The sequence below is a fragment of the Sycon ciliatum genome, chromosome 13 (genome assembly GCF_964019385.1).
Source record: "Sycon ciliatum chromosome 13, ocSycCili1.1, whole genome shotgun sequence".
Taxonomy (NCBI): domain Eukaryota; kingdom Metazoa; phylum Porifera; class Calcarea; order Leucosolenida; family Sycettidae; genus Sycon; species Sycon ciliatum.
Genome location: NC_088655.1, coordinates 7161633 through 7175197, shown reverse-complemented (window position 1 = coordinate 7175197; position 13565 = coordinate 7161633). Strand labels below are relative to the sequence as shown.

Here is a 13565-nt window from a genome sequence, read left to right as displayed (position 1 = left end):
CTCTCCTTGCTCGTAACGACTAACTGTTACTTCTAAAAAATGTCACAAACTGCCAGTGGTCCGTTCACCATTTTGAACGTGTTTCTTTGTCACTGCATGCCCCGAATGATGGGGAAATCCCTCATTCAAATTTGCGCGAGCGGCTATTGAGCGACATTTGCCCCGATTCGACTTTCGAGCTTCGTAACTCTGTAACCACACATCAGAGCGCTTCAGCTATTGTTTCAATGGACAGCTGGGAGTTTTCTCTTTGACCTACAGGAATGACTGAGTCACGATCGATTGAAATTTTGAAAAGTTTCGATCCCAGGGGATCGAAAGTTGTACAGTCCGTACACAAAGGGTTAACTGGTCTCGTCATCGTCTTGTAACAGTCGGCATTCTTTGTTGTGTGGGACTTGGGTTGGACCTAACGAACCTTGAATTTTCCAATTTGGATCCTGCTTTGCGCATTTGAGATGCGTTAGAGCTAGGTCTTAGGTCGTTGAATGTCTCAGTAGCCTGGCAGCTTTGTTCCCTGTTATTGCACGTTCTGACTGCTTATTATAATGTGGAGAAAAATTGGGATTCAAACAAATTTTCGTAAAACACTCATCAGGAACTGTCGTTGTCAATGAAACAAAATTGAACTATATTAGAAAGAGAAAAAAACATGTTTCCATTATTCCCTGTACTAAGCCATGATGAAAAGGGAATGAAAAAGTTCGGTTACTAAATTGGCTTTACTTAACTGTGTGGATTGCGCCGGTGCTGACACCTTTTCTTTTGAAATTGGGCACTCCTCCAATTATTTCTTTATGTTATAGAAATTCAAAAAGTGGTGGACATAACGCAACTGCATTTTCAGTAAAAGGGGGTCTGTCAACTGACTACCGCTCTATTCATTTGCTATTCACTCGGTGTATGCGCTGGATGAAAATTCTTTTTTTTCCTGATGTCGAAAAACTTATTGACGTTTCGGGCCCGTCACTCATGATCAGAACAATTTTCTGACGATGGGTGGCTGGCCCGAATCGTCAATAATGTTTTCGACATCACTAATAAAATAATTTCATCCAGCTCATGCGCCGAGTGAATAGGAAATGGATATAGCGGTTGTCAGTTGACAAACCCCCATTTTACACATTATAGAAAACTTACGTAAAACAACACCAATACCAACACTTACCGTAGCACAAAAACACAAACACCTCGGAATAATCTTTCAGCATGACCTCCGTTGGACGGAGCATGTTGAATACATAGTCAAAAAATCACTCAAGTCTTTCAATATTCTTTTTAGACTAAGGTCTACACTCACCAGTGATTCTTTATCTCACATCTATCAGACATACATACTACCTATATTCTCATATGCGAGCAATGCTCTCACACCGTTGTCACACACTTCCCTTGACAGGCTCGAACGACTCCAGCGGAAAGCCGCCAGAATATGTCTCCACCTTCCCCTTTACACACTTAGAACACTCCCACCTTTTGCATCGCATCAAATGGCCAACTTTATTTTCACGCTTTAAAGTTAAACATATACTCTTTGCGCATTCTCTGCGCCACAATTATGCCCCACCACATATACTCTCGCTGCATACTGCTAGCAATGTGCAACCTTCGTATAATTTACGTCACTCTCGTACTTGGCACTTGTCAACTCCGCGGACTGACCGCTGTCTCCATTCTCCCCTGTACAAGGCCCTTCATTACTTTAATTGCTTGCCCGCCCAGCTTCGTGAAATCCCTTCTCGTACTCCCTTCAAATCCGAAATATCCCTGCTGTTGCACAACTCTGTATGCTCGTGTAGCGACCACTCCTGCCCGTACACTTAAGTACACAACTCTGTATGCTCGTGTGGCGACCACCCCTGCCCGTACACTTAAGTAGTCATTAACCCCTTGGCCCTGCCCACCCAATTCTTCCTCACTCTTTCTCCTTTCTTACACTATGATCTCTTATTGGCCACTGGATATCGTGAGAATAAAGATTTGAAACAGGAGTGATAAACACAAATGTGAATTTTAACAACGAAAGAAGAGAAATCACAAATGCATGTGCTAATGAAAAAAAGAAGAGAAAGAAAGAAGGACGAAGTAATAACACAAACAGCGGTGCATTTCACCAGAACTCCAGCTCCCTTCTACCCCTCTCTGATCCCCTTCGCTCAGCCTTAAACCTACCTTGTGTCTCCCAGTCATCATACTTTATACGACTATCAGTTCTCTCCATCTTTCTATTTCCACGGTGCACTGTTTTTACTATTGTGTTATGTCATATGTCTTATCTCAATCTCAAATTCTCCCCATTATCGTTTGCAAAGGAGTTTCTCTCTTAGATGCACATGTTCTATTCTCCTACGTATGGGCGCACATGAGTAACAATGAATCCGAGACCGTTGGTCGGAGGAGTGACTATTGCCCCGCCCCCGCTTCCATCCAATATGCCACCACCCCGCTTTGCAGCATCTGATGGTTCTGTGGTAAGCAATGAAAAATAAATAAATACATATATATATATACTCAATCTGCGGACAGCATGCTGTTTCGTTCTTTTTGAACTCATCAGCGCAGCACAGAGGAAATGAGGCCGAACCTGATAGCAATGGAAATAAAAATTTCCAATCCGGCCCGAACGTACCTTGCCAGAGTGCTCAAACTGACAAGTCAGTGAGCTCTGCATAACGCAAACAGCAAAGGCACTACCCCACGCAAGAGTGCTCAACTGCTACAAGAGCAGGAGCGAAATATATATATATATAAACAGAGAGGTAGGCGAACAAAATTTATATACACACAACAACAAGGTTGTCAGTTTCATAACACTAAAAGCTTTTCACCCATTTTCATCAGTAGGTACATGGGAATGAGCAAGAACGAAAACGAAGCCAGAATTTATACTGGGGGTAGAGAATCAGCAAGAATATTCTTACGCGCCTCAAGTTCACACTACACTACCATAAGAATGTATGGAGCAGTGGAAAAATGCGGGAAACAACACATGAAGGGAATGCAGTACCAGAACAAACACGTGATAAAGTTGTTGAGACATGTCAGCGATTCTCGGAAAGGATCAAGCAGCATATCCCAGACAAGCTGTACAAGAAGCCGCCTGACAAACGTGTGGCAACAAGTGATAGCGCCATCACAAAGCATTTGCAGGCGCAACCTGAGTGCATCCCGCAGGAACGCAACAGCAGCTTCAGTGTTATCACACCAGCCCGGAACAGCGCGCACAGATTCACACTGGAGGCGCTGTACATTCGCAGTTTGAGGCCAGAGCTGTGTCGACAAAAGAAGCACATCAAGGTGCTGCGGCTGTTCAAGCTGCAACCGGACTGACAACTTTATCACGTGTTTGTTCTGGTACTGCATTCCCTTCATGTGTTGTTTCCCGCATTTTTCCACTGCTCCATACATTCTTATGGTAGTGTAGTGTGAACTTGAGGCGCGTAAGAATATTCTTGCTGATTCTCTACCCCCAGTATAAATTCTGGCTTCGTTTTCGTTCTTGCTCATTCCCATGTACCTACTGATGAAAATGGGTGAAAAGCTTTTAGTGTTATGAAACTTACAACCTTGTTGTTGTGTGTATATATATATATAATATAAAAAACATTAGCGGCCAAGCTTGGCCACACCAGACATGACACGTTACTTGAACCATTTCTACCTAATAGACCAACCCCGAAAAGATTGTCTGGGTTCGTGAAAGGGGGCACGTGTGCAAGCCAGCTTGTGTGAAGTGCATCGTTTTGTATTTAGTTTGTGTGTGTCAGCTCATGGCAGAGCAGAGAGAGGCTTTTGCTCGCCGAGCTGAAGCTTAAGGATTTGATGGAGTCCTGCCGGCAGCTAGTCAAAGGACTTTCGGTACCTTAGGCAGACCCTGACAGAGTTTGGAGGCCAGCTAGCCCTCGGTGAGGACTACCGGTATTTACAAGTCCTGACTGCTGATGCTGGAGTCTCATCGCCCACGTACAAGTAGGTTTTGGAGCTGATGGATTTCCCGACTTGGACTCCTTCCGCAAACTCTCGCAACCTTACAACAGTGAATGCTGTGTTTCCGCATGCTCGTGTCGACATGTCACCTATACTGTACATGTACCGGGTCGCAGAGGAGCTTGACGACCTCCGCTGATTCCAGGTTTCCGAAATACTGCCGTCGTCTTCGTTGATGTCGCTGGTGACATTCTCCCCTTGCAGGATGTGCGCACAGTTGTCGTCCCGGAGGTAAAGACTATGTTGCCTTTCGAAATACTTCTTCATCACGCTCGCGCGAATGATGTTTCTCATCATGAATTCGTTCAAACGGTTTGACACGGCGGTGGTCTTTGGCGGGGCACTGGCTTGGCAAAAACACTATCTTCTTGTGCAGTATAACGTCCTGACTGCTGATGCTGGAGTCTCATCGCCCACGTACAAGTAGGTTTTGGAGCTGATGGATTTCCCGACTTGGACTCCTTCCGCAAACTCTCGCAACCTTACAACAGTGAATGCTGTGTTTCCGCATGCTCGTGTCGACATGTCACCTATACTGTACATGTACCGGGTCGCAGAGGAGCTTGACGACCTCCGCTGATTCCAGGTTTCCGAAATACTGCCGTCGTCTTCGTTGATGTCGCTGGTGACATTCTCCCCTTGCAGGATGTGCGCACAGTTGTCGTCCCGGAGGTAAAGACTATGTTGCCTTTCGAAATACTTCTTCATCACGCTCGCGCGAATGATGTTTCTCATCATGAATTCGTTCAAACGGTTTGACACGGCGGTGGTCTTTGGCGGGGCACTGGCTTGGCAAAAACACTATCTTCTTGTGCAGTATAACGTTGATCGGCTGCAGATGAGTACCGTCACTTCGTGGTTGGTCCTATAGGAGGGCACCTGCCAGGAAAGAGGCAGGGCTCATCGAAGACAAAGCGCTCGCAACAAACAATAGCACTCGAACTATCTCGTAAGATTTAGGGCCTATCGCTTTGAGCCACAGCGCTCACAGCCTTGCCTACTTCATCAAAGTGAGCTCTACATGTTCGTTGACCTCTTCACACTACACAGAAGAGCGAAACAAGGATTATGTCTTCGCATTTCAACTCCAACAGCAGACCATTACCAGTGCGAGAGAGAAAACTGCAAAAGGCTTTGCTTTCTGTTGCATCGTCTCTCTTGCATGCAACTAACGAGAAAAAGGTGGGCTTTGCGCAGCAAAGCCTAGTTAGCCCATGCACACGCATGTTGGTGGTAGAGTGCTGCGAGTGAGTGTCACGTGACCATCTTGTGACTAAGCCGCGTGCACAGCGTGTGGCCTGGCAAAATTTTATGGACAGTCGTGGAGGCGGCGTCTAATTATTTGGAGACGTGTTTTGCTGAGCTGTCTTTGTGCGAAGGAGCGTTCTTTGCGTTTGCAGTCAAAGCTTTTTCTTCCTTCCGAAGTTTTCCCTTTTCTGCTGAGATGAACACCCGACGAGTCGCGACCCGCAGCATGGCTGCGCGAGCTCCTCCTGTTGCTGCAGCACCCCTGCTCCCCCGACCCGCAGCGTGGCTGCTCGAGCTCCTCCTGCTGCTGTAGCACCTCCTGCTCCAGGGCAACGCTGGCTATGGCGCCCGGGTTTTCTCCTGGCCAAATGGCAACCCTCCAGGCCTTGATCGCCACATCGAACCAGGCGGCTGTTAGAGCTGTCGCCCCTGCAGCCTTGGGTCAGGCGAAGTCGACACGTCGTCCGTCCTGCCCGGCTGCCCCTGCCAACACTGCCGATCCTTGGGTGCAGGTGGAGGAGTCGCTTCCCACTGGTACGGGTGTGTGAAGTAGTAGTTCCACACGTGTGCCTACTAGTGCTAGCCCCCCTACCTCTGTGGCTGCGTCGACTGTTGTAGACGGGCTGTCTCCCCCTAGTGGTGTGACTATCCATAGCTCTCGTGTGCCTACTCCTAGTGTGAATATCTCCAGCGGTCTTGAATACAATGATGATGTGTGTAACCCTAGTGCTGTCAATGTCGGGTCCTGTAAGGCCTCGGTCACACTACGGCAAGTTTGAAGCTGGACGCACCGTCAAGCCGCAGCACTTGATGCAGTCGCGGGGTCACACAGTGTTTTGTTTTTTGGCAGCTCGTGACTGCCGCGGCCTGACGCATTTGTCAACGTCACAAAATCACCAGGGAAACTCAATGACGACATGGATTCCCACGGAAACCGGCCTTTTGTTTATTATACAAAATAAGGCAAAGTTTTCAAATTTTTCATTGACTTTCATTATAACAAGAAGACGAAAGATCCACCACATGTGCACGATTGTTGTTGCTTCTTTCCGAAATATTTGAAGCCCTTTTCAGTTGTAGTGTCATGGATCAGGCAAGAAAAGTCCGCATCGCAGCTGTGTTTCTCCTGACTTCGTCATAGTGGTTCTCCTTTTTGGGGCTCTTGACGACAACACAACACTCACAAGTCAGCAGGCTCCAGTTGAGCGATGACCCACTCATACTACTGTCCTTTTTCAACATCATTTTCTTCTCAGAAAACGCCTCGCTCTTCCGCCAGGTTTGGAGAAGAGCAGCCTCGGCCTCGTAGGTCCACAGACTCATCTCGAAAACAGAGGTAACAAAACAAACCTTGAAGAGACGAATGTTGAAAGACTGCTCAACTCAAGCAACTGCCTTAAAAGACACTGCTTTTCTGCCAAGAGTCACTCCCATGAGCGGCAGCGCAGCCGATTACAGCAGCGTCTGACGCTCAAATTTGCGTCAGTTGCCATGGAAAAGCTCATGATTCTGACGCTGACGCAACATTTTTGCTGTAGTGTGACCGAGGCCTAATGGGGTGACTGACCACGTGCCCCGCAGTACGTACGACAAGGTGCTGCGCGGGAAATATGTGGAGCTTGCGTTGTTCCTCACTCCCCTTGCGGACGAGCCAGCCACGAAGCGAGTCCAGGTGTCAGAGGACAGTGGCCAGCTAGTGCTCTCCCCGTCTCTGTCATCCCGCCACAAGTAAAGCCGGCGGGCCGCTGGAGAAGCTCTGCATGCGAACGTTACGTGCAGCAGGCAGCCGGGATGCCTAGCTTGTAAGTTAGTGAGCGGCTCTTGCCATGATAACTAGTGTGTGTATGCCTGCACGGGCATGGTATTACTGTGAGTAATTTGCTGCAATTGCAGCCGTGGTCACAAAGCTAGCTCGTTGTGGATTGCGGGGAACGGGATGCCATGGTTTCTATGACTACTATTTTTTTGGGGCAAAAGGGCCTCCTATTGTGTCTGAATGTTGTGACGCCTGATGCCAGGCAGTCGTGTGAGCCCTCGGTGGACGATTGGCTGGCCTCGGTGGCCGTTTGTGTGCCCTCGGCAGGCAAGATGATATTGGCCCACGGTGGGCAGTTTGCTGGCCTCGGTGGCAATTTGCGCACCCTCGATGGGTTGTCTGCTGGTTTAGCCCTCAACGGGCGGTTTGCTGGCCGCGCGGGGCCGTTTGAGCGCCCTCGGTGGGCAGTATGCTAGCTTAGCTCTCGGCGGGCGGTTTGCTGGCCTCGGCGGCCATTTGTGCGCCCTCGGTGGGCAGTATGCTAGTTTAGCCCTCGGCGGGCGGTTTGCTGGCCTCGGCGGGCATTTGCTCGCCCTCGGTGGGCAGTATGCTAGTTTAGCCCCCGGCGGGCAGTTGCTGGCCGCGGTGGCCATTTGTGCGCCCTTGGCGGGCGGATGCTAGTTTCAGGCATGCATCTTTACTTAAATGATTTTTTGCGCACGCGCAAAAATATGTTAACACAGAAGGCGCATGCTCTGTTCCCAACAAACTCTCACGCGCTCATTGTTCTCCGAAGTCCACTGTTCCTGACTTCAGTTCTTGCTTTGTCCGCATTGGCAGTGGATTTCTTTCTCAACCTCAATCTCAAGGTTTACCACAGCTCACGGAGATGCCCCGTGCACGTAAGCAGTCGGCTCCCGGGCCCAGGCGTTCCAGTCGCAGGCGCGCCTCGTCGTCCCCGTATGCCGACACTCCAAATCAAGCCCCTGCGGACCATGCGGCGGATCGTTCCTGCAATGCCCGTGCGGATCGTTCCGGCAATGCTCGTGCGGAGCAGGACGATATCCCGTCCGCCGTTCCCCAGCCGGCCAGCTTACTCACAACTGGCCTAAATCCACGTTCTGTTACGGCTGCCGTGTCGACGGCCCTGCACCCCCTGCTCGCTCGAGTCGAGCGCCTTGAGGAGCGAATTTCAGCTCGCCAGGATCCGGACGGCCATGCTCAGGCGGCGGTCCCCTCAGTGGCAGATGTGGTCCAAACCGCGTCCAACACCGTCACCCATCACCCGCCGCAGGTCGACTCCGGCCCCATGGACATTTCCCTCATGCAACCCGCGCTGACTCCGATCCCAGCGCCCATGGCGAACACTCGTGAGTCCAGCTCTATTGTTCCCACGGTCCCGCGTAAGTTGATGACAAAATCACACGCGGCGAATAGTTTGAGCTGGAGGATCTCCTCCCAGAGAATGTGGGCGCAGGGTCCGAGCCCTTGGAGCTCAGTACCGCCAACGGAGAGGGCCGGCGTGTGTCCCTCAATTTATGTGTGACTAAGAAGCGCTCCATTGTCGACTTCACTGCCTGGCTGGAAGCCTACACAATCTACATGGCCTGCGCACTGAAACATGTGACATTCCGAGCACTGGAGCTGGTGACGTACCAGCACATTATCTGTACTGCCAACCAGCAGTTTGCGACCCCAGCTGTACTGGGGTATGACCGTGCCTTCCGTGCAGCGGTGGCAACAACCTCGGCTCGTTGGGACGCAATCGACCAAAGCCTCTGGAGCCTGCACCTGATCCGGGCACCCCGACCATCATGTCCGCGCTGCACAACGCACCACAGCTGTGACCGTTGCCCACAGTATTTGGCAGGGCCACATGCTCCAGCTGGCACCAACACCAGCCGTCCTACGCAGCCATTTCTGGCCGGGGCGGGCAGCACCCGCCAGATCTGCCTCAACTTCAACCATGGCCGCCCTTGCCAACACCAGCCCTGTGAACGCTTGCACGTCTGCTCAACCTGCGGCGACCGGGGTCATCCCGCCGCTCGCTGCACCAACGACGGTCGCCGGGGACCCCGCCAGACGGACAAGCCCGTCGCAGCGAAGTAGTCTCCCCACGCCTCTGTCCATAGCCCGCCTAATGACTCTTTTGCCTCGTATTTCTAATCGTGTCCTCTCTGACTTTATCCTTAATGGCTTGCAACACGGGTTCCCCATTGGCCACTCTGGTGCTTCTGTATCTATCATCTCTGGCAACCTCCCAACTGCCATTGAACATGCTCAGTTTGTACAACAACAAATTGCTGACCGGGTCCGACGTGACGAATCGGCCGGTCCTTTTTCTGTCCAGCTTTTCCACCCATTTGTATGCTCTCCGCTCGGCGTAGTGCCCAAGACCAACGGGAAATTCCGCCTCATTCACCACCTGTCTTACCCTGACCGTATGTCTGTCAATGATGGAATAAACAAGGATTTGTTCTCCCTTCATTATGTCACAGTGGACGATGCCATTGAGCTTCTGCAACGTCAAGGTACCGGTGCCTTGATGGCGAAGCTCGACATACGCAATGCATTTCGACTGGTCCCGGTCGCACCCACTGCATACCATTTGTTGGGTTTCCAGTGGCAGGGCCAATTCTACTATGGCAAAGTACTGCCATTCGGGCTGAGGTCCGCACTCTACTTGTTTAACTGCATTGCGGACGCACTTTGCCAGATAAGCTGTGAACTGTTCCAGGTTCCCAACCTTCTGCACCTTCTGGACGACTTCTGGCCCTGTGGCCCTGCAAACTCAACGCTATGTGCGCAGCGTCTGAACGTAGTCCTCTCCGTATTCCGCTACCTGAGAGTTCCCATTGCCGACGAAAAGACAGTCGGCCCAACCTCCTGTCTCACCTTCCTGGGCATCGAACTGGACTCAGTCCAGAAAGTGGCTCGTCTCCCACAGGACAAGGTTGACGGCATCCGCTCCAGACTATTGGCCTTTCGCCAACGCCAATCCTGCCGTCTACGGGAGCTTGAACAGCTGTTGGGCAAGCTGAACTTTGCCAGCCGCGTCATCACGCCGGGCCGTACATTCATGCGCCCACTGTATGATGCCACGCGCAAAGTTTCCAAGCCCTACCACCGCATCCGTCTCTCTCCAGAATGTCATCTGGACCTTCTTTGGTGGTCTCACCTACTCGATGGCTGGAATGGCAAGTCATTCTTCCTCGATCTCCAGGAGACGCTGGCCAGCGACATCCTGATAGAAACTGACGCATCTGGCGCCATTGGGCATGGCGCAGTTTACGGCACGCATTGGTTCGCCGACACCTGGTCACCACAACACACTCCGCTCTGCATTACGTTCAAGGAGCTGTATCCTATCTGCATTGCATGTGCTACGTGGGGCCACCAGTGGTGTCGCAAGCGTATCCGCTTCCATACCGACAACGAAGCTGTCGCCGCTGTTCTCAAGTCTGGCACCAGTCGCTGCCCTAATGTGATGTCACTCCTACGGCAGCTCTTCTTCATCTGCGCCAAGGGTAACTTTATGGTCACCGCCGGTCACATACCTTGAACTACCAACATCCTTGCTGACGCTCTCTCCAGGCAAGGTTTCAAGCGATTCCATTCGTGCCACCCTACCGCCGCTCACATGCCCACTCCCGTGCGTGCCCTTCCGTCCATTCCTGGGGAGACTTCGGCCGTGCCTTGCACTGCCGAGTGACAGAAGTCCACATGCAAACTGCCATGAAAGCTGGCAGCACCGGTCCTGGGTAAGCGCTGATCAGACAGACTGAGCCCACTTATTGTGGGTGCCAGAGCATAACCGAATGTCACCTATGTACCGACTGTACACTCAGTAACTCAATATCACTCTACTATTGTCCACAATCTGTGGCACCCCCTCTACAGTTAACAGTGAATAGGAGGTTCTCTATTTGGGGAGTCAACCTTGCTTACCAGGCTCCTCATACGCCTCATTCAGCCTCTCACACTCAGATGGCTCACTCAGCCTCGGCTCACTCAGCCTCTCAATACGGCTCACTCAGCCTCCGCAGCCGGGCCCTGCTTGGCTGCCTCCATACGGCTCACTCAGCCTCCGCAGCAGGGCCCTGCCCAGCTGCCATACACACACATTCACACAGCTCTAAGCTGTCACTCACTCGGAGCCTGGCAAAGCAATTGACAAACCCTCCTATTCCCCAAACTGGTTGCTCGTTGTGTGAGTGCAGCATGCAGATGCTTGTGTTAAATGATTTTTGCGCGCGCGCAAAAATATGTTAACACAGAAGGTGCATGCTCTGTTCCCAACAAACACTCACGCGCTCATTGTTCTCCGAAGTCCACTGTTCCTGACTTCAGTTCTTGCTTTGTCCGCATTGGCAGTGGATTTCTTTCTCAACCCACCCACCCACTCCACTATTGTCATCATCATGTTTCCTATTCTAGTTCTCTCCTGTCGGTATCCATTATCATACCGGCCTACAATAACAACACCGATGCCGTCTACCGGCGAAACTCTGTAAATACATGGAGGGGAGTCAACCTTGCTTACCAGGCTCCTCATACGGCTCATTCAGCCTCTCACACTCAGACTGCTCACTCAGCCTCGGCTCACTCAGCCTCTCAATACGGCTCACTCAGACTCCGCAGCCGGGCCCTGCCCGGCTGCCTCCATACGGCTCACTCAGCCTCCGCAGCAGGGCCCTGCCCAGCTGCCATACACACACATTCACACAGCTCTAAGCTGTCACTCACTCGGAGCCTGGCAAAGCAATAATGACAAACCCTCCTATTCCCCAAACTGGTTGCTTGTTGTGTGAGTGCGGCATGCAGATGCTTGTGTTAATCAATTATTATCAAAGAGCATTTTCTTGAAAATTTAAATTATCCAAAAGAAATCCTGGAAACCCCCAACCCAATGTGTCTATTGTATGTTTGTGCACGCCATAGTGAGCGGTACGTTGTGCGGGTGTCTGCGAGTCAGAGCATGGGTACGCCAGTGGCGTGCGCATGCATGTGTGCGCTTGTGTCTGACTGCGTGGGTGCACGAGTGCCCAAGCTGGGCGTGCGGGTTCACTTGGAGGTGCTTGCATATTTACGGGTGCAGGGGCTAACCGTGTACTTACCCTCGCATTCACACGCGAACTATCAAACACGTCCTGTGCCGCATGCTGATCAATTAGTGCCATATTCGTATTGTACAGTGCACTCTCAGTTGACATGCCCCCTTTCGAACCCAGACAATCTTTTCGGGATTGGTCTATTTTACCATTTTTCTGTCTTCAGGATGCTGAGTCGAATGATCTTGGTCCGAGGAATTTGAGGCGCTCCCTTTCTCCTTTATCCCCAATCGAACTCACGTTCTTCCACCGAAACTGGGTGACCCTATCAGAGGGGGATTTAGGAAAGGGTTTGCTCCCACACTGGAGCTCACGCTATTCCGACGACTTGCTTTGACACTTGACTCCGGTGTGGGAGCAAACCCTTTCCTAAAAATATCATCGCCGAAGTCGCAACCACTGTTTCATAGAGGGGGAATTCTATGCAAAATGTCACTAAAAGCGCCATTTCGTTCTTATGAGCACGGATGAACACGATTGGCCCATATGTTGTAGTCTTTTGGATGCTGAGTCGACTGGTATTGTTCCAAGAAGGCTGCGATGCAGCGTTTGGCCCTTATTCCAAAATAAAACACGGGTGAGTAAGCGATCACGTGCTTGTCCGTACACCAGTCACCTGGTCATCGTGCCTGCAGGCTACAACATTTTTTTACACCAAGGTTCAACTCAACGGTTCGAAGGGGGTTCAACTCGAGCGACAGGAATGCCCCCAAACAGACTGTAAGTTGTAAGGAGCTGAGCTGCTCACTTTGCACAAGCTGTGTAAGTCATTGCCTGCCTAATGGTTGTTTCACCTACTGTTTATTCTTCCAGCCACGAACGCCACATCGGAGAAGTCATTCAGTGCACTTCGCAGCCTGAAGACGTTTATTCGATCCACACAAGACCGTGTCAATCATCTTTCTCCAAGTTATGAGAATTTGTATACATCTATATATGGCGCTGTGCCACTATCACTCACGAATCTGTGACTTCGCCAAAAACATTTCAACTGATGATGTAATTGTATAACCTGTATAGGTACACTACATGTACTGGTACATTGTAGTAACTTGATTCGGTCATATCATTTTAAGGTAAAAAATGTCTCACCGGACCAGTCAAAATGTGGTAGCTACAGCCCTGGCATACATGATGCTGTGCACTATGTCCACATGCGCACATTAATATTCAGCACATGAGGACAAATGGTTTGGTGTCCTTGAAAAATACTTGATGTCACAAGAGTTTGTTGCAAAGCGCATTTGATTGGTGCATTCCACCTCCAAAGCTCACCTGATCTTGGACATTAACGTCGACACCATTTTTTATCAGCAGCTCACACAGTGCTTTATGTCCACGGAACGCGCAGACATGTAGAAGTGATACTGGTTCGCACGCCTATTAGGTCACCATAGCAACAAACACACACATACACACATACACATTCTTACAATCACTTGCAAATCATACAAGTTCCAGAT

General features: G+C 50.6%; 1 protein-coding gene across 1 annotated transcript in view; it reads right to left on the bottom strand.

The window, feature by feature from the left end:
- Positions 1-13565, bottom strand: part of LOC135829118 (uncharacterized) — a 68639-nt gene that overhangs the window by 21056 nt on the left and 34018 nt on the right. Inside the window, exon 5 of the mRNA XM_065341524.1 lies at positions 13378-13482. Within this exon, the coding sequence (XP_065197596.1) occupies positions 13378-13482 (105 nt within the window). The remainder of the gene's footprint in view (positions 1-13377; positions 13483-13565) is intronic.